This window comes from Triticum dicoccoides, chromosome 6B, assembly GCF_002162155.2.
Source record: "Triticum dicoccoides isolate Atlit2015 ecotype Zavitan chromosome 6B, WEW_v2.0, whole genome shotgun sequence".
Classification (NCBI taxonomy): Eukaryota; Viridiplantae; Streptophyta; class Magnoliopsida; order Poales; family Poaceae; genus Triticum; species Triticum dicoccoides.
In genome coordinates this window covers 149,272,568-149,295,408 of record NC_041391.1, presented here as the reverse complement: position 1 = coordinate 149,295,408, position 22,841 = coordinate 149,272,568, and the positions used below count along the sequence as shown (strand labels likewise).

Genomic DNA, 22,841 nt, shown 5'->3' with positions numbered 1-22,841 from the left:
CCAAACCACTTCATCCTGCCTCGTCTGATCCAGCGGAATGCCGGCAACCCATGTCCACAATGCGAGATACTCGTGCAAGGCGTCGGGGTTTACTTCAGGGTCCACGTCCCTCGCCCAAGCATTATCTTAAAGTGCCCTGGCCACCGAGCACGTTTTGATGCAGTTTTTTCTCGAATACGCATGAGTGTGCGTACTATATATATTAAGAGGAAAGGGGTGAAAGAGCCCTCCACAATGTTGTTACACGGTATTTACATGTACGGCATTACCACCTCCACCCTACTTTCTACTTTCTCAGAAGCTAACTTGTCGTGCCCACCCGCCGTTCCACCCGGTTGAAGAAGCTGGCAAGATCGCCCTTAAGTAAACCCGCTTGTTTCCAATTCCGGCCTTCCTCCGCCAAGCGACGAAGCACATAGGTCACGAATGGAGAAGCACCCTCGAGCACAATTGCATTGTGATGTTTCCAAATCTCCCACATGGCTAGAACATGAAGAGCATTGAGCACTCTATTCTGGGTCTCATTAGTGTTTTGGGTCGTGCACCAACCAGCGAGTGTGTCGTTCATCATGGGCACCCAACATGGCTTGTCCATGGCCTCGAAGATCATAGCCCAAAGCTGCCTGGTGAAGACACATCGGATGAATAGGTGGTCGATGCTTTCCTCCTCATGGTTGCAGAGAGGGCAATTGTCTTGGTAATCAAGGCAACTCCTTGCCAGGAGGTCAGATGTCCAGCATCTATTCTGCAGGGCCAACCACACGAAGGATCGGTAGCGTAGCGGAGCCCTAGCTTTCCATGTCAATTCCGCCATTTGATCCACCTCCCTTCCCCAACACTTTGCCGCATAGGCTGATCGCGTGGTGTATATGTCGTTCGTCTCCCAGAACCAAACCACTTCATCCTGCCTCGTCTGATCCTGCGGAATGCCGGCAACCCATGTCCACAATTCGAGATACTCGTGCAAGGCGTCGGGGTTTACCTCAGGGTCCACGTCCCTCGTCCAAGCATTATGTTGAAGTGCCCTGGCCACCGAGCATGTTTTGATGCAGTTTTTTCTTGAATACGCACGACTGTGCGTACTATATATATTAAGAGGAAAGGGGTGAAAGAGTCCTCCACAATGTTGTTACACGGTATTTACATGTACAACATTACCGCCTCCACCCTACTTTCTACTTTCTCGGAAGCTAACTTGTCGTGCTCACCCGCCGTTCCACCCGGTTGAAGAAGCCTGCAAGATCGTCCGTAAGTAAACCCGCATGTTTCCTATTCCAGCCTTCCTCCGCGAAGCGACGAAGCACATAGGTCACCGATGGAGAAGCACCCTCGAGCACAATTGCATTGCGATGTTCCCAAATCTCCCACATGGCTAGAACACGAAGAGCATTGAGCACTCTCTTGTGGGTCTCATTAGTGTTTTGGGTCGTGCACCAACCAGCGAGCGTGTCGTTCATCGTGGGCACCCAACATGGCTTGTCCATGGCCTGGAAGATCACATCCCAAAGCTGCCTGGTGAAGACACATCAGATGAATAGGTGGTCGATGCTTTCCTCCTCATGGTTGCAGAGCGGGCAATTGTCTTGGTGATCAAGGCCTCTCCTTGCCAGGCGGTCAGCTGTCCAGCATCTATTCTTCAAGGCCAACCACGCAAAGAATCGGCAGTGTTGCGGAGCCCTGGCTTTTCTTGTGAAATCCGCTGTTTGATCCACCTCCCTTCCCCAAAACTTTGCCGCGTACGCTGATCATGTGGTGTATATGTCGTTCGTCTCCACGGACCAAACCACTTCATCCTGCCTCGTCTGATCCAGCGGAATGCCAGCAACCCATGTCCACAATGCGAGATACTCGTGCAAGGTGTCGGGGTTTACCTCCTCATGGTTGCAGTGCAGGCAATTGTCTTGGTGATCAAGGCCTCTCCTTGCCAGGCGGTCAGATGTCCAGCATCTATTCTGTAGGACCAACCACGCGAAGGATCGGCAGCGTAGCGGAGCCCTAGCTTTCCATGTGAATTCCGCCATTTGATCCACCTCCCTTCCCCAAAACTTTGCCGCGTACGCTGATCATGTGGTGTATATGTCGTTCGTCTCCACGGACCAAACCACTTCATCCTGCCTCGTCTGATCCAGCGGAATGCCGGCAACCCATGTCCACAATGCGAGATACTCGTGCAAGGCGCCGGGGTTTACCTACGGGTCCACGTCCATCGCCCAAGCATTATCTTGAAGTGCCCTGGCCACCGAGCACGTTTTGATGCAGTTTTTTCTCGAATACGCATGAGTGTGCGTACTATATATATTAAGAGGAAAGGGGTGAAAGAGCCCTCCACAATGTTGTTACATGGTATTTACATGTACAACATTACCACCCCCACCCTACTTTCTACTTTCTCAGAAGCTAACTTCTCGTGCTCACCCGCCGTTCCACCCGGTTGAAGAAACCGGCAAGATCGTCCTTAAGTAAACCCGCTTGTTTCCAATTCCGTCCTTCCTCCGCGAACTGACAAAGCACATAGGTCACCGATGGAGAAGCACCCTCGAACATAATTGCATTGCGATGTTTCCAAATCTCCCACGTGGCTAGAACACGAAGAGCATTGAGCACTCTCTTGTGGGTCTCATTAGTGTTTTGGGTCGTGCACCAACCAGCGTGTGTGTCGTTCATCGTGGCACCCAACATTGCTTGTCCATGGCCTGGAAGATCACAGCCCAAAGCTGCCTGGTGAAGACACATCGGATGAATAGGTGCTCGATGCTTTCCTCCCATGGTTGCAGAGTGGGCAATTGTCTTGGTGATCAAGGCCTCTCCTTGCCAGGCGGTTAGATGTCCAGCATCTATTCTGCAGGGCCAACCATGCGAAGGATCGGCAGCGTAGCGGAGCCCTAGCTTTCCATGTGAATTCCGCCGTTTGATCCACCTCCCTTCCCCAAAACTTTGCCACGTAGGCTGATCGCGTGGTGTATATGCCGTTCGTCTCCCATGACCAAACCACTTCATTATGCCTCGTGAGATCCAGCGGAATGCTGGCAACCCATGTCCACAATGTGAGATACTCGTGCAAGGCGTTGGGGTTTACCTACGAGTCCACGTCCATCGCCCAAGCATTATCTTGAAGTGCCCTGGCCACCGAGCACGTTTTGATGCAGTTTTTTCTCGAATACGCACGAGTGTGCGTACTATATATATTAAGAGGAAAGGGGTGAAAGAGCCCTCCACAATATTGTTACACGGTATTTACATGTACAGCATTACCACCTCCACCCTACTTTCTACTTTCTCAGAAGCTAACTTGTCGTGCTCACCCGCCGTTCCACCCGATTGAAGAAGCCGGCAAGACCGCCCTTAACTAAACCCGCTTGTTTCCAATTCCGTCCTTCCTCCACGAAGCGACGAAGCACATAGGTCACCCATGGAGAAGCACCCTCGAGCACAATTGCATTGTGATGTTTCCGAATCTCCCACATGGTTACAACACGAAGAGCATTGAGCACTCTCTTGTGCGTCCCATTAGTGTTTTGGGTCGTGCACCAACCAGCGAGCGTGTCGTTCATCGTGGGCACCCAACATGGCTTGTCCATGGCCTGGAAGATCACAGCCCAAAGCTGCCTGGTGAAGACACATTGGATGAATAGGTGGTCGATGCTTTCCTCCTCGTGGTTGCAGAGAGGGCAATTGTATTGGTGATCAAGGCCTCTCCTTGCCAGGCGGTCAGATGTCCAGCATCTATTCTGCAGGGCCAACCAGATGAAGGATCGGCAGCATAGCGGAGCCCTAGCTTTCCATGTGAATTCCGCCATTTGATCCACCTCCCTTCCCCAAAACGTTGCCGCGTAGGCTGATCGCGTGGTGTATATGTCGTTCGTCTCCCAGGAGCAAACCACTTCATCATGCCTCGTGTGATCCAGCGGAATGCCGGCAACCCATGTCCACAATGCGAGATACTCGTGCAAGGCGTCGGGTTTTACCTCAGGGTCCATGTCCCTCGCCCAAGCATTATCTTGAAGTGCCCTGGCCACCGAGCACGTTTTTATGCAGTTTTTTCTTGAATACGCATGAGTGTGCGTACTATATATATTAAGAGGAAAGGGGTGAAAGAGCCCTCCACAATGTTGTTACACGGTATTTACATGTACAACATTACCACCTCCACCCTACTTTCTACTTTCTCAGAAGCTAACTTGTCGTGCTCACCCGCCGTTCCACCCGGTTGAAGAAGCCGGCAAGATCGCCCTTAAGTAAACTCGCTTGTTTCCAATTCCGTCCTTCCTCCGCGAAGCGATGAAGCACATAGGTCACCGATGTAGAAGCACCCTCGAGCACAATTGCATTGCGATTTCCAAATCTCCCACATGGTTAGAACACGAAGTGCATTGAGCACTCTCTTGTGGGTCTCATCAGTGTTTTGGGTCGTGCACCAACCAGCGAGCGTGTCGTTCATCGTGGGCACCCAACATGGCTTGTCCATGGCCTGGAAGATCACAGCCCAAAGCTGCCTGGTGAAGACACATCGGATGAATAGGTGGTCCATGCTTTCCTCCTCATCGTTGCAGAGCGGGCAATTGTCTTGGTGATCAAGGCCTCTCCTTGCCAGGCGGACAGATGTCCAGCATCTATTCTGCAGGGCCAACCACACGAAGGATCGGCAGCGTAGCGGAGCCCTAGCTTTCCATGTCAATTCCGCCGTTTGATCCACATCCCTTCCCCAAAACTTTGCCGTGTAGGCTGATCGCGTGGTGTATATGTCGTTCGTCTCCCAGGACCAAACCACTTCATCATGCCTCGTCTGATCCAGCGGAATGTCGGCAACCCATGTCCACAATGCGAGATACTTGTGCAAGGCGTCGGGGTTTACCTCAGGGTCCACGTCCCTCGTCCAAGCATTATGTTGAAGTGCCCTGGCCACCGAGCATGTTTTGATGCAGTTTTTTCTTGAATACGCACGACTGTGCGTACTATATATATTAAGAGGAAAGGGGTGAAAGAGTCCTCCACAATGTTGTTACACGGTATTTACATGTACAACATTACCGCCTCCACCCTACTTTCTACTTTCTCGGAAGCTAACTTGTCGTGCTCACCCGCCGTTCCACCCGGTTGAAGAAGCCTGCAAGATTGTCCGTAAGTAAACCCGCATGTTTCCTATTCCAGCCTTCCTCCGCGAAGCGACGAAGCACATAGGTCACCGATGGAGAAGCACCCTCGAGCACAATTGCATTGCGATGTTCCCAAATCTCCCACATGGCTAGAACACGAAGAGCATTGAGCACTCTCTTGTGGGTCTCATTAGTGTTTTGGGTCGTGCACCAACCAGCGAGCGTGTCGTTCATCGTGGGCACCCAACATGGCTTGTCCATGGCCTGGAAGATCACATCCCAAAGCTGCCTGGTGAAGACACATCAGATGAATAGGTGGTCGATGCTTTCCTCCTCATGGTTGCAGAGCGGGCAATTGTCTTGGTGATCAAGGCCTCTCCTTGCCAGGCGGTCAGCTGTCCAGCATCTATTCTTCAAGGCCAACCACGCAAAGAATCGGCAGTGTTGCGGAGCCCTGGCTTTTCTTGTGAAATCCGCTGTTTGATCCACCTCCCTCCACCAAAACTTGGCCGCGTAGGCTGATTGCGTGGTGTATATGTCGTTCGTCTCCCAGGAGCAAACCACTTCATCCTGCCTCGTCTGATCCAGCGGAATGCCAGCAACCCATGTCCACAATGCGAGATAGTCGTGCAAGGTGTCGGGGTTTACCTCAGGGTCCACGTCCATCGCCCAAGCATTATCTTGAAGTGCCCTGGCCACCGAGCATGTTTTGATGCAGTTTTTTCTCGAGTACGCACGAGTGTGCGTACTATATATATTAAGAGGAAAGGGGTGAAAGAGCCCTCCACAATGTTGTTACACGGTATTTACATGTACAACATTACCACCTCCACCCTACTTTCTACTTTCTCAGAAGCTAACTTGTCGTGCTCACCCGCCGTTCCACCCGGTTGAAGAAGCCGGCAAGATCGTCCTTAAGTAAACCCGCTTGTTTCCAGTTCCGTCCTTCCTCCGCTAACTGACGAAGCACATAGGTCGCCAATGGAGAAGCACCCTCGAACACAATTGCATTGCGATGTTTCCAAATCTCCCACATGCCTAGAACACGAAGAGCATTGAGCACTCTCTTGTGGGTCTCATTAGTGTTTTGGGTCGTGCACCATCCAGCGTGTGTGTCGTTCATCGTGGGCACCCAACATTGCTTGTCCATGGCCTGGAAGATCACAGCCCAAAGCTGCCTGGTGAAGACACATCGGATGAATAGGTGCTCGATGCTTTCCTCCTCATAGTTGCAGAGTGGGCAATTGTCTTGGTGATCAAGGCCTCTCCTTGCCAGGCGGTCAGATGTCCAACATCTATTCTGCAGGGCCAACCACGCGAAGGATCGGCAGCATAGCGGAGCCCTAGCTTTCCTTGTGAATTCCGCCGTTTGATCCACCTCCCTTCCCCAAAACTTTGCCGTGTAGGCTGATCGCGTGGTGTATATGTCGTTCATCTCCCAAGAGCAAACCACTTCATCCTGCCCCGTCTGATCCAGCGGAATGCCGGCAACCCATGTCCACAATGTGAGATACTCGTGCAAGGCGTTGGGGTTTACCTACGAGTCCACGTCCATCGCCCAAGCATTATCTTGAAGTGCCCTGGCCACCGAGCACGTTTTGATGCAGTTTTTTCTCGAATACGCACGAGTGTGCATACTATATATATTAAGAGGAAAGGGGTGAAAGAGCCCTCCACAATGGTGTTACACGGTATTTACATGTACAACATTACCACCTCCACCCTACTTTCTACTTTCTCAGAAGCTAACTTGTCGTGCTCACCCGCCGTTCCACCCGGTTGAAGAAGCCAGCAAGATCGTCCTTAAGTAAACCCGCTTGTTTCCAATTTCGGCCTTCCTCCGCGAAGCGAATAAGTACATAGGTCACCGATGGAGAAGCACCCTCGAACACAATTGCATTGCGATGTTTCCAAATCTCCCACGTGGCTAGAACACGAAGAGCATTGAGCACTCTCTTGTGGGTCTCATTAGTGTTTTGGGTCATGCACCAACCAGCGAGCGTGTCATTCATCGTGGGCACCCAACATGGCTTGTCCATGGCCTGGAAGATCACAGCCCAAAGCTGCCTGGTGAAGACACATCGGATGAATAGGTGGTCGATGCTTTCCTCCTCATGGTTGTAGAGCGGGCAATTGTCTTGGTGATCAAGGCCTCTCCTTGCCAGGCGGTCAGATGTCCAACATCTATTCTGCAGGGCCAACCACGCGAAGGATCGGCAGCGTAGCGGAGCCCTAGCTTTCCATGTGAATTCTACCGTTTAATCCACCTCCCTTCCCCAAAACTTTGCCGCGTAGGTTGATCGCGTGGTGTATATGTCGTCGTCTCCCAGGACCAAACCACTTCATCATGCCTCGTGTGATCCAACGGAATGCCGGCAACCCATGTCCACAATGCAAGATACTCGTGCAAGGCGTCAGGGTTTACCTCAAGGTCCACGTCCCTCGCCCAAGCATTATCTTGAAGTGCCTTGGCCACTGAGCACGTTTTGATGCAGCTTTTTCTCGAATACGCACGAGTGTGCGTACTATATATATTAAGAGGAAAGGGGTGAAAGAGCCCTCCATAATGTTGTTACACGGTATTTACATGTTGAGCATTACCACCTCCACCCTACTTTCTACTTTCTCAGAAGCTAACTTGTCGTGCTCACCCGCCGTTCCACCCGGTTGAAGAAGCCGGCAAGATCGCCCTTAAGTAAACCCGCTTGTTTCCAATTCCGGCCTTCCTTCGCGAAGCGACAAAGCACATAGGTCATCGATGGAGAAGCACCCTCGAGCACAATTGCATTGCGATGTTTCCAAATCTCCCACATGGCTAGAACACGAAGAGCATTGAGCACTCTCTTGTGGGTCTCATTAGTGTTTTCAGTCGTGCACCAACCAGCGAGCGTGTCGTTCATCGTGGGCACCCAACATGGCTTGTCCATGGCCTGGAAGATCACAGCCCAAAGCTGTCTGATGAAGACACATCGGATGAATAGGTGGTCGATGTTGTCCTCCTCATGGTTGAAGAGCGGGCAATTGTCTTGGTGTTCAAGGCCTCTCCTTGCCAGGCATTCAGATGTCCAGCATCTATTCTGTAGGGCCAACCACGCGAAGGATCGGCAGCGTAGCGGAGCCCTAGCTTTCCATGTGAATTCTTCCGTTTGATCCACCTCCCTTCCCCAAAACTTTGCCGCGTAGGCTGATCGCGTGGTGTATATGCCGTTCGTCTCCCAGGACCAAACCACTTCATCCTGCCTCGTCTGATCCAGCGGAATGTCGGCAACCCATGTCCACAATGCGAGATACTCGTGCAAGGTGTCGGGGTTTACCTCAGGGTACACGCCCCTCGCCCAAGCATTATCTTGAAGTGCCCTGGCCATCGAGCAGGTTTTGATGCAGTTTTTTCTCGAATACGCACGAGTGTGCGTACTATATATATTAAGAGGAAAGGGGTGAAAGAGCCCTCCACAATGTTGTTACACGGTATTTACATGTACAACATTACCACCTCCACCCTACTTTCTACTTTCTCAGAAGCTAACTTGTCGTGCTCACCCGCCGTTCCACCCGGTTGAAGAAGCCGGCAAGATCGCCCTTAAGTAAACCTGCTTGTTTCCAATTCCGGCCTTCCTCCGCGAAGCGACGAAGCACATAGGTCACCGATGGAGAAGCACCCTCGAACACAATTGCATTGCGATGTTTTCAAATCTTCCACATGGCTAGAACACAAAGAGCATTGAGCACTCTCTTATGGGTCTCATTAGTGTTTTGGGTCGCGCACCAACCAGCGAGCGTGTCGTTCCCATGAAGGCGAGCACAATGTGTGTTTCTCTGAAAGTTTTGATGCAGAGAGCATTAAATAGGAGCTCTCTAACATCCCTTGGTGGCAATACAACCAGGACAAAGAAAAGGGACAACCCCGGGTAACCCGCGGCTGTGGCCATGATGTCAATGCCATCATCATCCATGCAGGCAGCCACCGTATTTGCAGAGATCATCACCGGGCATGAAGTTGACGTCCTCACCATGCACTTGGAGCTGCCATGCATCTTTGACTTCGTCTAACACAATGACATGGTCACAACCATCTATAGCAGTCGAGGCATCATTAAACCCATTAAGCTACGCATGAAGGAAGGCCAATAGCTATGCCACATGGCGTAAGCTGGTTGGCCGCGCTGAGAAATATTTAAAAAAAAATTAGATGAATGTGTGGATTATTTTTTAAATGTATATTTTAGATGAAGGTGAGGACAGTATTTTTTAAATGGAGGGTTATACAAAGTGGCACTCGCTAATACGCTGCGGTGGTATTTTTTTTTCCTTTTTACTTTTTTTAGACGAATGTGAGGATTTTTTATGAGATGTTTTTTTAGATGGAGACGGAGACTCTATGTATTTTTTTTTAAATAAAAATGTGCACACAGTTTTGTCTCAAGCGGCGCCACAGGATGACACCCCAACCACTAGTGTTTGGCAAATGGCGTGGACGTGGACACGACTATATCCCATGGGGCTAGAGGTGGCAGAGGAGCTTACCGTTACACTGTCCAGGGCCTCGGAGGTTGTCATTAAGGATGGCGATGCAGAGAATATCTAGAGGACAACTAAAAATGGAAGACGAGAGCACAATCAAACATAAAAAAATAAAGACATACAAATAAATACATGTGATTTAGAAACAAACTAGACAACACTGTGATTAAAAGATAGGACCATAAAATAATGGAAAGAAAAAGAAAAAAATAAAGACAGGAAATTTGTGGCAGTGCAATCATTGTTGCGGTGATACAATCATTGAAATATTAATTAGTGGATGAGATAATGCGAGGGAATATTTCTTGAAACCAACTTACGGTAAAAATAAGTGAAAACAACATAAAAAGGTCCTAAAATAAAGTATGTTGCAGGGATGGAATTCTAATAAAACATGGAATTTTAAGTTTTTACTCAAAATCTTTGTGAACTATAGAAAAATAACAAAATTCAACAATGAGTAGTAGCAAACAAAAAATGATCTGTAACAAAGAAAATTGCATGTTTCTAGAACATTAACTTCCCACAGTACCAAAATTTAGAAAGACCAGTTAAATTCTAAACTTGATTCTCAATATACTTTTCACTATCTAGAATAACAAGCGTGCATATAATAATAGAATAAAAGCAATTAAATTTTGCAATGTAAGGGAATGTTGCGTCAAATCAATAGGGTCCATGTGACCCATCAAATTATAAGTACATGAATAATTTCAAATTTAAATAAACGTTTTTTTAAAGATGTGAATACTTTTTAAATTACACAAACATTTAAAATAGGTATACATTAAATAGCATGAATATTTAAAAAAGGGTTGAATTGTTTCTAAAATTACATTCCTATTAAAAATATAAACACCTTTTAAATGACATGAACGTTTTTTTTTATTTCTATTGTTTTTTGAAATAGAAAAACTAAATAAAAACTGACTGAAACCTTGAAATGATTGAATAAACCGAAAACCCAAAGAAACAAAAAATGACCTAAGTGGATGAAGGCGATGATGTCGGGGTCTGACGGGCTCGAGGATGATCCCCGGTCAACGAGCCACATAGCCTCAGCTATGTTGCATGCGGCAGACCGTTCAATCAATTCACCTAGCAGCATGGTCTGCATTGGAGTTCTTTTAGATTCGCGAGTGATGGCTGCTATCGTCCATCTCCGGTGTTGCCACGGCGACGATGAAGTCCGACAATGCTTAAGGGACTATATTTGCACATGGATCTTGATGGGTCAAATTACAAATCTTTTTTATGGGGTCCTTTGTGCAAAGCTTTAGGACAACTGTCTTTTTTTAAGGACAGCTGTCCCTTTGTTTGTCTCATGGAGCAACCATGTGTGTACAGTCTTTTTTAGGAATGTGTACAGTTATTTTCTTTTTTTAGGGTGAATGTGTACAGTTCTTTCCCCCGCAAAAAAAAAATGTGTACAGTTCTTTGTTGAATGAACATGTGGTAGTTCCTCTTAAAAAAACGCTGGAAAACCAAGACGCCCGACTGGGCCATGGATGATGCGTTTTCGTGTAGAATCAGAGATTCAGAGTAGAGGGGAGCCCAGGGCCCAGTTCTGTACCTCCGTTCCGCTGCCGCTGCCACCTCCGGCCGGAGCCGCCGCGGCTCTGCACTCCCACGGCGGCGGCGAGATGACGAACCCCGGAGGAGGCTCTACGTGCTCGCCGCGGACGGTCCCCTCCACGGATTCGGGGCCCTCTCTCACCAGCGCGTAACCACCTACTAACCCTCCTTGCAATTTGCCGTCTCAGCTTGTTTACTTATTATCCGCTGGAATGCCAATTTGCCGTCTCAGCAGAGTTGGAATAAACTAGGAAATGCAAGTGAAACGATGTTAGGCTCGCTAATTCCGTCAAAATAGGATGAAAGGGTGTTTTTAATCCAATATTTTTTACAGTTTTGCTAGAACTCATAGACCAAATTATATCTCATCTAGATGAGTTCTAGGTACTCCCTATTTTTTAGTACCATTGAAGGGCATGCAGAAAATTAGGGTTGCATTTCGATGTGTTTTGCCATATATGAAGAAAAGGAAAATATGATATGTTGAACACGACATTCCTACTGAGATTACTCGAGATTTTATGCGAATTTCTACATGCATTTCTCGCCGAAGGCCATTTTCACCAGATATGCCCTCTCCTAGCATGTATGTAAATATTGTGTCATTTGCATGTTAGTTTCTTGTTCTCGGTTTTCATGGGTTTGATTTTTTCTTTAAATAACTCACATGTCATTGCAAAACACTTGCACTTTTTGCAGTTCGCCGAGTTGGGTGCTCCCAAGCTGGACGTTCCTGGTATCAAGCTCCAAGAGCATGAAGATGTCACCGAAGAAGCTGTTTTGACCTCTTTAAAGAGGGCAATTGGACAGTTGTCTACTCTCCAAGCACATGATGGACACTGGCCTGGGGATATTGCCGGTCCTATGTTCCTTCTGCCGGGCTTGGTAGTTCCTTTCGCTCATATACAACAGTGAATTTGTTAAGATTCCTTCATTATAGCCTTCTCATGTGTTCTTGCACTAGCATATCTCATCGTATGTATCAGCTAACTTCAGAACAAGTTGTTCCCGAACTCTTAGAAAATATAGAACTGTGCCAAAGGGCTCTTCGAAGACAGTATCCTCTGCTAGTATCCTTCTTCAGAATTCGTGGAAAACTAGTGCCTAAGCCTTCTTGCTCGGCTTGCTGCTGCTTATTTTGCAGTTCCTGCCTTCAGTGACTTCCTTTTGGTCTTGACTCTTCAGTAAACTTTTCTCATTTGGTTTCAGCATTGCAGATATTGTGCTATCTCATTCTGTGTTATCCTTTGTTTTTTTGTACTTCTGTATGAGAGAAGTGAGCCATTTGGTTTCCTCACCTTTTTTTTTATTCAGGTAATAGCACTGCATTCAACTGGTGCTCTAAATACTGTCTTATCGTCAGAGCATCAAAAGGAGATACGCCGGTATCTCTACAATCATCAGGCAAGGAAATATTCATCTAAACAAAACGTTCTTAACAATGATATTTTTACGCAAACAAAATCTGGCTTTGCAATCCACATGCTGTGTGTATCATGTCATTCCTTCTGTCCACATTACATCTCACTACTACCCTAATGTATATGCCAATACTAGTTTTGTTTATGCTTTTCAAAGAAAGGGACAAATTTCCGTGAATTTAAGTGCAGAACAAAGATGGAGGCTGGGGATTGCACATTGAGGGCCCAAGCACCATGTTCGGTTCTGTCTTGAACTATGTTACCTTGAGATTACTTGGAGAAGGATCAGATAGTGAAGATGGAGCCATTCAGTTAGCTCAGAATTGGATTTTGGATCATGGAGGAGCAACCTTTACAACATCATGGGGAAAGTTTTGGCTTTCGGTACGGAGGTTATACATTGTTTTCTTTTCTGTTATCTGCTTTGGTCTTGTTACAAGTGTACTTGTTTAAAACCCAGAGAGGTCTTCTGATATCTCTACTTTCTTAAGGTTCTTGGTGTATTTGACTGGTCTGGTAACAATCCATTGCTTCCAGAACTATGGTTACTACCATACTGCCTCCCATTTCATCCAGGTTTGTTTCCCCTTAAAATACCTTTTCGCTTTCTCTTTTGGCTTGTATTTAGTTATCTAGAAATTTTATCATAATGACTAATAACTCAACACTAGCAAAATTTATCATATAAACTCCATGGAATGCTTGTTTGACTGTTAGTGCAGATGATCAGTAGAATATACTGCAAGTATGGTTCTCATGCAGCTGACCCTGGGAAAGTTTATTTGACAGATTGGCAACAAGACCATTTTTCCTTTTTGCAGCAGAACAAAAATCATTTTCTATCATCACAAACTTTGTCAGGAGGCAATAATTTTATTATACCCTTCTCTGTTTGATGTATTCACATTTATTAGTACTCCCTCCGTCCCAAAATAAAGTTGTACTAAATCAAAGACACTTATTTTGGGACGGAGGGAGTATATATTATCATAATCTAAAGTTGTACTAAATTAAAGACATTTATTTTGGGACGGAGGGAGTATACATTATCATGATTTCTTACCTTATTATCTTTGCTAAAATATTCTGTGCCGCACACAGGGCGCATGTGGTCCCATTGCCGAATGGTATACTTTCCCATGTCTTATATATATGGAAAGAGGTTTGTCGGCCCAATTACACCAACTGTAGTGAACTTACGGAAGGAGCTCTATAAAGTACCCTATGATGAGATAGATTGGGACAAGGCTCGCAACCAATGTGCTAAGGTTTGTTGGAATTTGCTTCATCGTGCATGTGCCAAACCAGTAACAACATAAAGTAACTTCATGTTATTATGCCATTTAGAAGTTTCTGCTCTGCACGGTTTTTGATTTGTACACTGACATGGCTCCTGTGTCAGTATCACACATTTTTATTTGTTACTTTAGGTAGAGATCCCCATGCAGAATATAATTATAAAATGTTGCTTGACAGATTTTATTATAACTTACTGTAGGAGGATCTGTACTGTCCTCATCCACTGGGACAAGATATCTTATGGACCACTCTTCACAAATTTGTTGAACCAGTTCTGTCACATTGGCCTGGAAGCAAATTGAGGGAGAAAGCTTTGAAAAATGCCATGCAACATATTCATTACGAAGATGAGAACACCCAATATGTTTGCAGTGGTGCTGTAGGGAAGGTATATATTTAAAATCATGCCGGTTTCTAAAAAAAGCATGTGGTTATTTATTTTTGTTCCTTTTTTCTTTTGGCATTCCGGTTTTCAGTTGATTATTGTGAAAAATGAAAAAAATCTGTGCAGGTACTGAACATGCTTTGTTGCTGGATAGAAGATCCTAACTCAGAGGAATTCAAACTTCATATTCCAAGGATCTATGATTACTTGTGGGTTGCTGAAGATGGCATGAAGATGCAGGTTATTCTTTATGTTGTTATTGACCCCATAGCTTCACATGTGCGCTTAACTTAGTTAAATAGCACTGCAGAGTTCCTTTACATTTTCAGTTAGCACGGTGTCTATTTTTGTCATTTAATAATTTGGTCCAGGCACAACGTCTTCAAATATATGTAACACGACTCTGGAATCTGGAGAGATACTAAGATATAGTGAATCTTTTCTTTTGGCTTGCTATGCTAATACCAGTGAAATGGTCCTGTCACCGTAGGGTTATAATGGGAGCCAACTTTGGGACACAGCTTTCACAGTTGAAGCTATACTGGCTACGGAACTCACAGAAGAGTTCTGTCCTACTCTTAAACTAGCCCATGACTACATAAAAAATTCACAGGTAAAACTTTTTATGCTTAATTTCCTGGCCAGACTAGGTCATCGTTTGACTCCGTTTCTGTTATTTGTTCTGCGAAAGGTTCTTCATGACTGCCATGGAGATTTGAGTGACTGGTATCGTCATATATCTAAAGGTGCATGGACCTTTTCTACCACCGATCATGCGTGGCCTGTATCAGATTGCACTGCAGTAGGATTAAAGGTATCGCCACCATTCCAAAATTGATATCGCCCATTAGCCTATGCAGACAAAATTTTAGAACTTTGACCACTAACTTTCATATGTATTTGATTTTTTTTCACTTGAAAATAATATTAACAGAGTAATTCCAGAATGTTATGTTCTCATCCATTATTTACTAACATGACTAAAAAAGATACGGTCAAAGGCGTGTGTCGGAGACATTGTCGCTGTCCAAAATGACATTTATTTTGGAATGTAGTTAACAGTTGAATGGTTTTTCTTACCTAGAAGGATATGCTTTTTTTAAGTTTTAGCATTTTTTCTTCCAGGTCCTTGGAAATAGGGACTTTCTTTAATGCATATAATAACCATAATAACTCTCAAGTTGCAGTATATTCTTTTGTGGTGTTGTGGTCTTCGTTTGAATTGTTGTTGAACTGTCCAATTGTTGCAATTCCTTCTTTCTTCATCAGGCCTCATTGTTGTTGTCAAAGATTTCTCCGAAAATGGTTGGGGTATCAATAGAAGCCAATAGACTTTATGATGCTGTCAATTGTCTGCTTTCTTGGATGGTATGCATATCCCTTTTCAAACGTCTAAAAGCTACTCATAGGAGTCAATAGTTCTCTTATGCTCTTATAAATTCTATGATTTTTTTTTGCATATGTGTTAGGTTAAATTTTCTCGAACTAATTAATGTCAGCTAGATTGTTTTTTACAGAATGGAAATGGTGGCTTTGCATCATATGAACTCACCAGATCTTATGCTTGGCTGGAGGTGAGTGGTGAATTTCTTTGAGTTACAACTGTAATGAGGGACTCGACATATTTAGCTTTTGTAAATAGTTTTTACAACTTGACATGTTTCTCCAATTGTTCAGTTTCTCAATCCTTCTGAGATCTTTGAGGACATAATGATTGATCATCCGTAAGATGTGACAACCCTATGCTGATTTGTTATTTTTAAGAGAAACTGAACTGAAATGTAATTAAACTCGACTGGCAGTGTTGTTGAATGTACTTCGGCAGTGATCCAGGCCCTGGCTGCATTCAGAAAGCACTACCCTGAGCATCGAAGGGAGGAGATTGACAAATGCATCCATAAAGGCGATAACTTCATCCTGAGTATTCAAAGGAGTGACGGCTCATGGTTAGTGTTCAAAAACTCCATTTCGGAATAAAAGAATATGTCCGATACACACGCAGCTTTCCGTGCTTTTGGTGTCCCCACTGAAAAACAGAAGAAACTGCTGCTATTGGTGTTCATTGCTCTCTCTATTCGCAACAGGTACGGCTCCTGGGGTATTTGTTTCACCCATGGGACGTGGTCTGCAGTGAGAGGGTTAGTTGCTGCTGGAAGGACATTCAAGAACTGTCCTGCTATCAGGAAGGCCTGCGACTTCTTGTTGTCGAAAGAGGTTCCTTCTGGTGGCTGGGGAGAAAGCTATTTGTCATGCAGGGATAAGGTACATTCATTTCTTCCTAGCTCCTAGGTAATGCCTGTTGATGGATATCCGTATGCAGCGGTGCAACCGGAAACAGATCAGTCCACGATTGATCAGAAGTATGAACCCCTGATTTACTGTTAGCTCAGACTTAGCTGTGATGTCGAGATCTATTTACAAGCAATAGTATCTCTATACATGATGCATCTATTTTCCAAAAGGAAAATATCATATGCGGGTCTTGGTGTATAAGAATTTACACGAAGAACACTAACTTGAGATAAAATTAATCATTCATTCCCATACAATTATAATTTGATTTTATGCATTCAAAAGCATCGTGCTGCTCGTCCAAAGGGTTTGCCAATTCCTCCATTTTAACATGGCACATATATTACATACAGTGCAGCAAAAAAAAAAGTTATGCTTCCATAGATCAATCAAACCAGTAGTGAACCAACATGTATTGTTTTGATTTTTTCTGCAAAAGAGAACTTCTCTGATCTGGATATTTTTTTTTTAATTTCTGCAAATAGGTTTACACCGAACTTGAAGGAAGGCGCCCCCATGTAGTCAACACCAGTTGGGCCATGCTGGCCCTAATTGATGCTGGGCAGGTTCTTTGTGTTTTGTTTTACCCTTTTTTGTCCTTGATTTAACATTGTTCATTGAGGTATTCGCCGTGCTCATTCGTATCTGCGTTTCAATTCCCGTTGGAGCAGGCCGAGAGAGACCCAGGGCCTCTGCACCGGGCAGCGAAGGTCTTGATCAACCTACAGCTAGAGGATGGCGAGTTCCCTCAGCAAGTAAGTATTCCGCGAACCGAGCAGCAACACTTTCTTCCAAGGGCACTCTCATGAAAATCACTGTCAAAACCGCTTGCTGCTTAGATTCCAGACACCGATTAACGGGCAATCCGGCATTTAGTTGCTGTTCTGTCTGCGTTTGTTTGTTCATCACTGCTGGAATTTTGTGCCACAGGAGATCATCGGCATCTTCGCCAGAAACTGCGCCATCACCTACTCCCAGTACAGGAACATCTTCCCTATCTGGGCGCTCGGAGAGTACCGCTGCCGTGTCCTGGGCAGCAGAGCACCGGAGGGACATGGCGATGCCTAGCTGCCGATCCAGGTCAGAAGCGCAGCAGTGCAGGTCACACTATCTGCAACTGAAAATCCATACATACTGGTACGTGCATACCTTCTCAAGGCAGAAAAATGGTAGACAGAGAAAGGAAATGTACTTGCAGTATTATTGTACGCTATCAGAGTCCAAATAAATGGTTGGTGTATAATTATGGAATATATAGAAGTCCGTGAAAAGATGATACCAAGATGCTTAATTATGTGTATGTTCTTTTTTTTCGGAAATGCAGTTCATTTTTCACCTGATGCCTGCAGTCTTGACTGGCCGTACCTGCCAGTCTCATGTGCTCATGTCTTTAGACCTACTGCCTTAGGCTTTAGGGACAGTAATGGTGACATGCCCCCCTCGTCCGATCTAAAATCAACGGACAGATTCGACAGGAACGGTAACGGTACCCACACGACAGTTCATGAACAGTACCCGGCGCTACGGTGACAATGCGCAGTGCCCGGCCATGTTACGCCGTGGTCACTGGATCTCTGCCCCAGCCATTGCCGGTCCTCTTGCAATGGCTGGCACCGTGCCATGGGCCACCGCTACGGCCGTGCGATGTCATCATCAAGAATTTAAAACCATGATCAGTTACAGTTGGAGAAGCCATTCAGAAACATAGCAAGTTCAGAATTATTCAGACAAATGGCTAATGATGGATCAAAATCTTTTTCCATGGCAACACAACTGGGTCGATTTGATCCTAAGTCTGTTGTTGTGCGCCTTTATTCTAGGCATTGCCAAAACCTTAGGCCTCTAGGCAGGCAACGGCGTCAAAGCAAAGTAAATTCAGCATTCCGAGTTTCAGGCCGAAGAAACGGCGTCGATCGCGTGACAAAATCACGCACCCAGTGGACCGGAGCCATCATCAGTGCATCCGGTCGAAGTGCGAGGCATGGTCGTAGGAAGGCTTTGGGAGCTGGAGCTCGCTGTCATGGTCCCCCAAGCGCTCGAAGACCTGGAACCGCGGGTGATCGTCGAGGGGCTGGCCGCCGTCTAGCCAGAGCCCCGTCGATGATCCCAGCACGTGCATCGCGGGGTTGGGGGCGCCGGCAATGGCTGCCACCCCAGAGTGCATCTGGGGACTTGGCTGGAGGTTGGCAGCACCCACTGGGTTGCTTGACAGAAGAGAGAGAGCATGCTGAAGATCCGGGGCTCCACTGGAGTCGGAAGCAACAGCAGAAGCTTGGACACCTGGAAGGGTAAACAAGTAGAACAACTTTTAGTGTTAATGTTCCATCACCAAGGAAAAGATTCTTTGGAGTGCCTAAACATACTTAAGAATATAATCGCCGCAGACGCAGAGTTACTGTGCAATGGAAAATCTCAATCAGTTCTGAAGTTATCATTACTTTACTAGTAAAGATGAAACCAAAATTTTCATGATTCTATAACAGACTATTGTTTTATTTATTTATTCTGGCCCCAAGGCTTGCCTGCATGTGCCTCATTATCAAAAACTTTCCGGTATAAAAAACAAAAACAAAGCACTATTAAAAATTCGTCTGAGCAACTCAATCATGCCAGATTATGACAAATAAGGTAATCCACAGTCTCTTCCGGACCCAAAGCTATAGTCTCAAATGGTACTACTAATCATAGTTTCTGGTAATTGTCAGAATCAAATCAGTACTAAGAGGACAGGCTGACAGCTCTTCTTAAGGAGGATCTGTTTCAGATCAAAGATTGTGGATAACTGCAGGTCGGGAAGTACAATCATCTACGAGGAAGCAAATTCAGTGAAAAGAGCGTGATTAAGCAGAGGTTGCTAAAATAAGGGTAGGTGACTAGAGCTCCTTGAAAAGATAAAACATGGAGAAGAATGTGACCTAGCAATCAGGTCCTCGGATCACAAAAGTAAGGACCATGTGAATAGTCACATGTTGCAAACTGAACTTACCTAATGAAATGTTGAAATGATACAGCTATATGTTCAGAAAGTGCAGAAAGCTTCATGTCAGTTATGTTAACTCGAAAGAACAACCAACAAACAGCTACAAATTAGAAGAAACATCCTAATTTCATGAAGTGGTTCTGTGGAAAAAACACGAAGAAGTGCATTTATCTATTCTTGTTTTAGTTAGGAATTGTAGGAAGAAGAGTTTACATGTAAGTGATGACCTTTATAAGGTCACTTTTTCACCGTTCCGTTTGGAAATTCATTCGTAAGCGGGGAAATACCTTGATTAGGGAACTTTATACAAGTTCCCTTGAATGCCATGAACCCATCGAAACCATGATGTGCACCATGCGGCATAATATTGTCCGACATCTGCTGACTAGATAAATGCATCCCATGAACACCTGCAGCAGTTGTTGGCTTTAACCAAGGAGCTTTTGTGTGAGTAACTTTGAAGCCTCCTGGGTCATCCCATGAAGAACTTCCACAGCTTCTCATTTGAACATAAGGAGCCTGACCAAATAGGAAATTAGGCTGTTGCCTTGCATCTGTTCAAATCAATACAAAAGTTTTAGCACAAAATGTTCATAAATCAGAAATGTAACTGCTTCCATAACTCCAAATCCTCAATTTGTTTGTACAATTATGTGTTTGTTTTTTTCTTTTCTGAATCACTATACCATTGACGCGATAACATAATTATTAACAGATAAAAGTACAAAAATGTTTTGAGTAATCTAAAGTGAAATGAATAGTACATTGGGCACAACTCCTTAAAATAAGGACAGCTACAATTGTTATCCATTAATTCCCATCAACAGGAATCATCATAAACTGTTCCTATCAACAGAAACCCTCACAAATGGCAGTCACCAGGATCACAAAGAGCCTTTCCGATATCACAGTTACGAAAATTGTGACTAATTTTTGACAGTATGGCTAGCAAGGAAATTTGAATCAACAAAGAAATTGACCATTTCAAACACAAAAAAATGCTCTACCATAGTAATTTTTTGTGCCGCTGAGTAGGCGTGACTATGCGTGGCTGTTTTAGAAGGACATATGTAAGCATATTACTTAACGCATGAATTTCACAAAACATAAGGCAAATACAAGCTTAGTAACCTACCATAAAACATCGTAGACATCCTTGATGAACTGAAAGAAATTGCTTCTGGCTGTGGCTTGCGCCTGCGGGAATTATGATCATTGAGACGCCTACGGCAGCTTCGCTTTTTCTGGTCAAACTCAGCTAAAGCATGAAACCTAGAATCAAGTGGAAAACAAAAGAGAAAGAAACAGATCAGAACAACGGGTTCTTTTTTTTGTGCTCAAGGATGCCACTGTTTGCAATATAAAGCATCTCACCGGCTGCACTGTTGGCAAAAGCGTCGCTCCAGACCAGCGACAACAACTTTGGGAGCCTTAGAGTGAAGTTCACAGACCCTGTGCTTCCTATGGTAATCTTTAACAGAAGAGAGATCGGCTTTGCAGCCTTCAACCTGACAGTATGAGTTATGTGGCTTCTGTTGTTCCGCCTTTGCCTTCTTGCCCAAAGCAGGAGATTTGTTTGGCGCGCTCGCAGCACCCGATGGCAAGCTCTTGACACTCTGCCCTCCACAGACATCCTCGAAGTAAGTTCTCTTGCCAAGCTTCAGGCCGATCACCGGCTCTCCACTGCTCACTGCCACCACAGACGACGGAGATGTTCCAGTCCTCGTGTTGTCAACTTTACCCAACTCAGGGTTTTTGCTCGTGTTCCTGTCAGGGTTTTTGACAGGCGCAAATCTGAACTCCATGTTGTTGCCAGCCCTGGACGAAGAATCGATCGACGCGGACATGGAGCTCTTGGAAGAGCCATACCCCATCTCCGAGCTGGAAGAGAAGGTGCCGCTGCCGCCAGAAGAATGGAGCGGTTCATTCCCCATGGTAGCCGCAACGCCGGCGAATCTTGGATCAGCCTGCATCGCGTTCTTCGGGTTATTGCCTATCGGCGGGAAATTCTCCCAGTCCCACAGCACCGAGCTCCTCTGGTTCCACTCCATCCCAAACGAGCCCATGCGAGAGCCGAAGATCTCCGGTGCCGCTCCTCCTCCTACTCGCACGGCAAAGCTGCCGCCACTGAAGCAACAAAATGGAACACAAGAGGTGAGGAGCAGAATTAGCAAGCTTGCAAATAAGGACAATTTTTTTTTTTTGCACTTGGAAAAGTCAATGATGATGAACAGCTTAGAACACATATGAGCACCACTCAGGGCAAGAGAGAAGTACGCAAAGATGCTAGTAGTATCTATCATCAGATGAGTGAGTGAATGCCGTGTGCAACTGCGCAACAACAGAGAGTATGCAGAGTACTTTTCTTCACAAGTGGAATCGTCAGTCAGTTATGGCAAGAACATCATGAATTCATCATTCCATTTCCCCAGCAGCAGCAAGAGAGACAAAAAAGGAGAACACACAAGTACCTTGAGGGACCAAAGATCAAGTTGTGGTTCCACCTTCTTCCTCCTCCCTCCCCAAGAAAACAACAGGAAAGGCAGCAGAATTCCTCCCTCCTCCCTGCCCGATCAGCAGCATGCCAGAGAGCAACCACGGAGCTCCCCGGCGAGCCGTGCCGGCGACGACGTCGGCAGAGCAGGCGCCGCCATCGACCGGAGAGAAGCTCTGCTGCCTCAGGCCCTCCGCACAAGGTCTGCCTCCCCCTCAAATCTCATCCCTGGCCGATGAGATGAGATCTAGTATATCACTTTGAAAGAAAACCCAAACCCAATCACGGCATCAGCAACCACCCCGGCGCTGGACCCTACGCCGCATCATGACAACCACCCCGGTCTCACTCGCCCCAATCAAGATCTTTCACCACCACCACCCCCCTCCCCCAAGCCCAGAGAAAAACTACCACTACTGGAGTACTGGTACTGCTACCTCAGGGCTGCATTATTTGCTCCACGTTGCCTCTGCGCCACCCTCCACACGGATCAAATCAAATCAAACCCCTTTGGGATGGGATGGCTGAGGGACAAGCCTGAGGGAGGGAGGGAGGGAGGGAGGGGGAGAACCTATACCACATCAAGTCAGCTGCTTTTTCTGTGGGGAGGAGGACCCCTTTTTACCCGTCTAGAGGGGAAAGAACTGCTCATGCCACCCATGGTATACTGTGTACTGTATGCATGGAAAGGGAGATCAAGAATCTTACTGGTGCCTCCTTTTTGGGCAGAAATCACATATCTGACCTCAGGCAGAAATCAAATCACAAACTGACCTGGTCA

The 22,841-nt window shown here is 45.9% G+C and overlaps 2 protein-coding genes across 3 annotated transcripts; one reads left to right on the top strand and one right to left on the bottom strand.

The window, feature by feature from the left end:
- Positions 1–11,255: 11,255 nt before the first annotated feature.
- LOC119320747 (cycloartenol synthase-like) lies at positions 11,256–17,857 on the top strand. Its single transcript, XM_037594701.1, has 18 exons — positions 11,256–11,337; positions 11,889–12,074; positions 12,504–12,593; positions 12,800–12,994; positions 13,102–13,186; positions 13,712–13,878; positions 14,109–14,297; positions 14,421–14,534; positions 14,785–14,907; positions 14,986–15,108; positions 15,564–15,662; positions 15,812–15,868; positions 15,972–16,018; positions 16,097–16,240; positions 16,379–16,556; positions 17,072–17,152; positions 17,258–17,341; positions 17,517–17,857. The coding sequence occupies exons 2-18, from the start codon at positions 12,054–12,056 to the stop codon at positions 17,652–17,654; spliced, it is 1,935 nt and encodes a 644-aa protein (XP_037450598.1). The 5' UTR covers positions 11,256–11,337; positions 11,889–12,053; the 3' UTR covers positions 17,655–17,857.
- Positions 17,858–18,246: 389 nt separating this feature from the next.
- On the bottom strand, positions 18,247–22,617 carry LOC119320748 (squamosa promoter-binding-like protein 3). Of its 2 annotated transcripts, none has more exons than XM_037594703.1 (5): positions 22,498–22,617; positions 20,941–21,693; positions 20,702–20,838; positions 19,854–20,120; positions 18,247–18,866 (listed from the first exon to the last, which is right to left on the bottom strand). In XM_037594703.1, exons 2-5 carry the CDS (start codon positions 21,630–21,632, stop codon positions 18,541–18,543), a joined length of 1,422 nt encoding a protein of 473 aa, XP_037450600.1. In that variant the 5' UTR covers positions 21,633–21,693; positions 22,498–22,617; the 3' UTR covers positions 18,247–18,540. The 2 variants fall into 2 exon arrangements, with proteins under 2 accessions (XP_037450600.1, XP_037450599.1); XM_037594702.1 differs by lacking the exon at positions 22,498–22,617 and adding an exon at positions 22,038–22,441.
- Positions 22,618–22,841: the final 224 nt, after the last annotated feature.

What these genes read in the sequence shown, in the direction of transcription:
- LOC119320748 (XM_037594703.1), bottom strand. Translation starts at nt 21,632, where the DNA reads ATGGGCTCGTTTGGGATGGAGTGGAACCAGAGGAGCTCGGTGCTGTGG. An exon ending in TTTTGCCAACAGTGCAGCCG is followed by an intron (nt 20,839 to 20,940) that starts GTGAGATGCTTT and finishes ACTTGATTCTAG; the next exon opens with GTTTCATGCTTTAGCTGAGT. An exon ending in GATGTCTACGATGTTTTATG is followed by an intron (nt 20,121 to 20,701) that starts GTAGGTTACTAA and finishes TGATTTGAACAG; the next exon opens with ATGCAAGGCAACAGCCTAAT.
- LOC119320747 (XM_037594701.1), top strand. Translation starts at nt 12,054, where the DNA reads ATGTTCCTTCTGCCGGGCTTG. An exon ending in TGTTCCTTCTGCCGGGCTTG is followed by an intron (nt 12,075 to 12,503) that starts GTAGTTCCTTTC and finishes TTTTTTATTCAG; the next exon opens with GTAATAGCACTGCATTCAAC. An exon ending in ATTTGTCATGCAGGGATAAG is followed by an intron (nt 16,557 to 17,071) that starts GTACATTCATTT and finishes TTCTGCAAATAG; the next exon opens with GTTTACACCGAACTTGAAGG.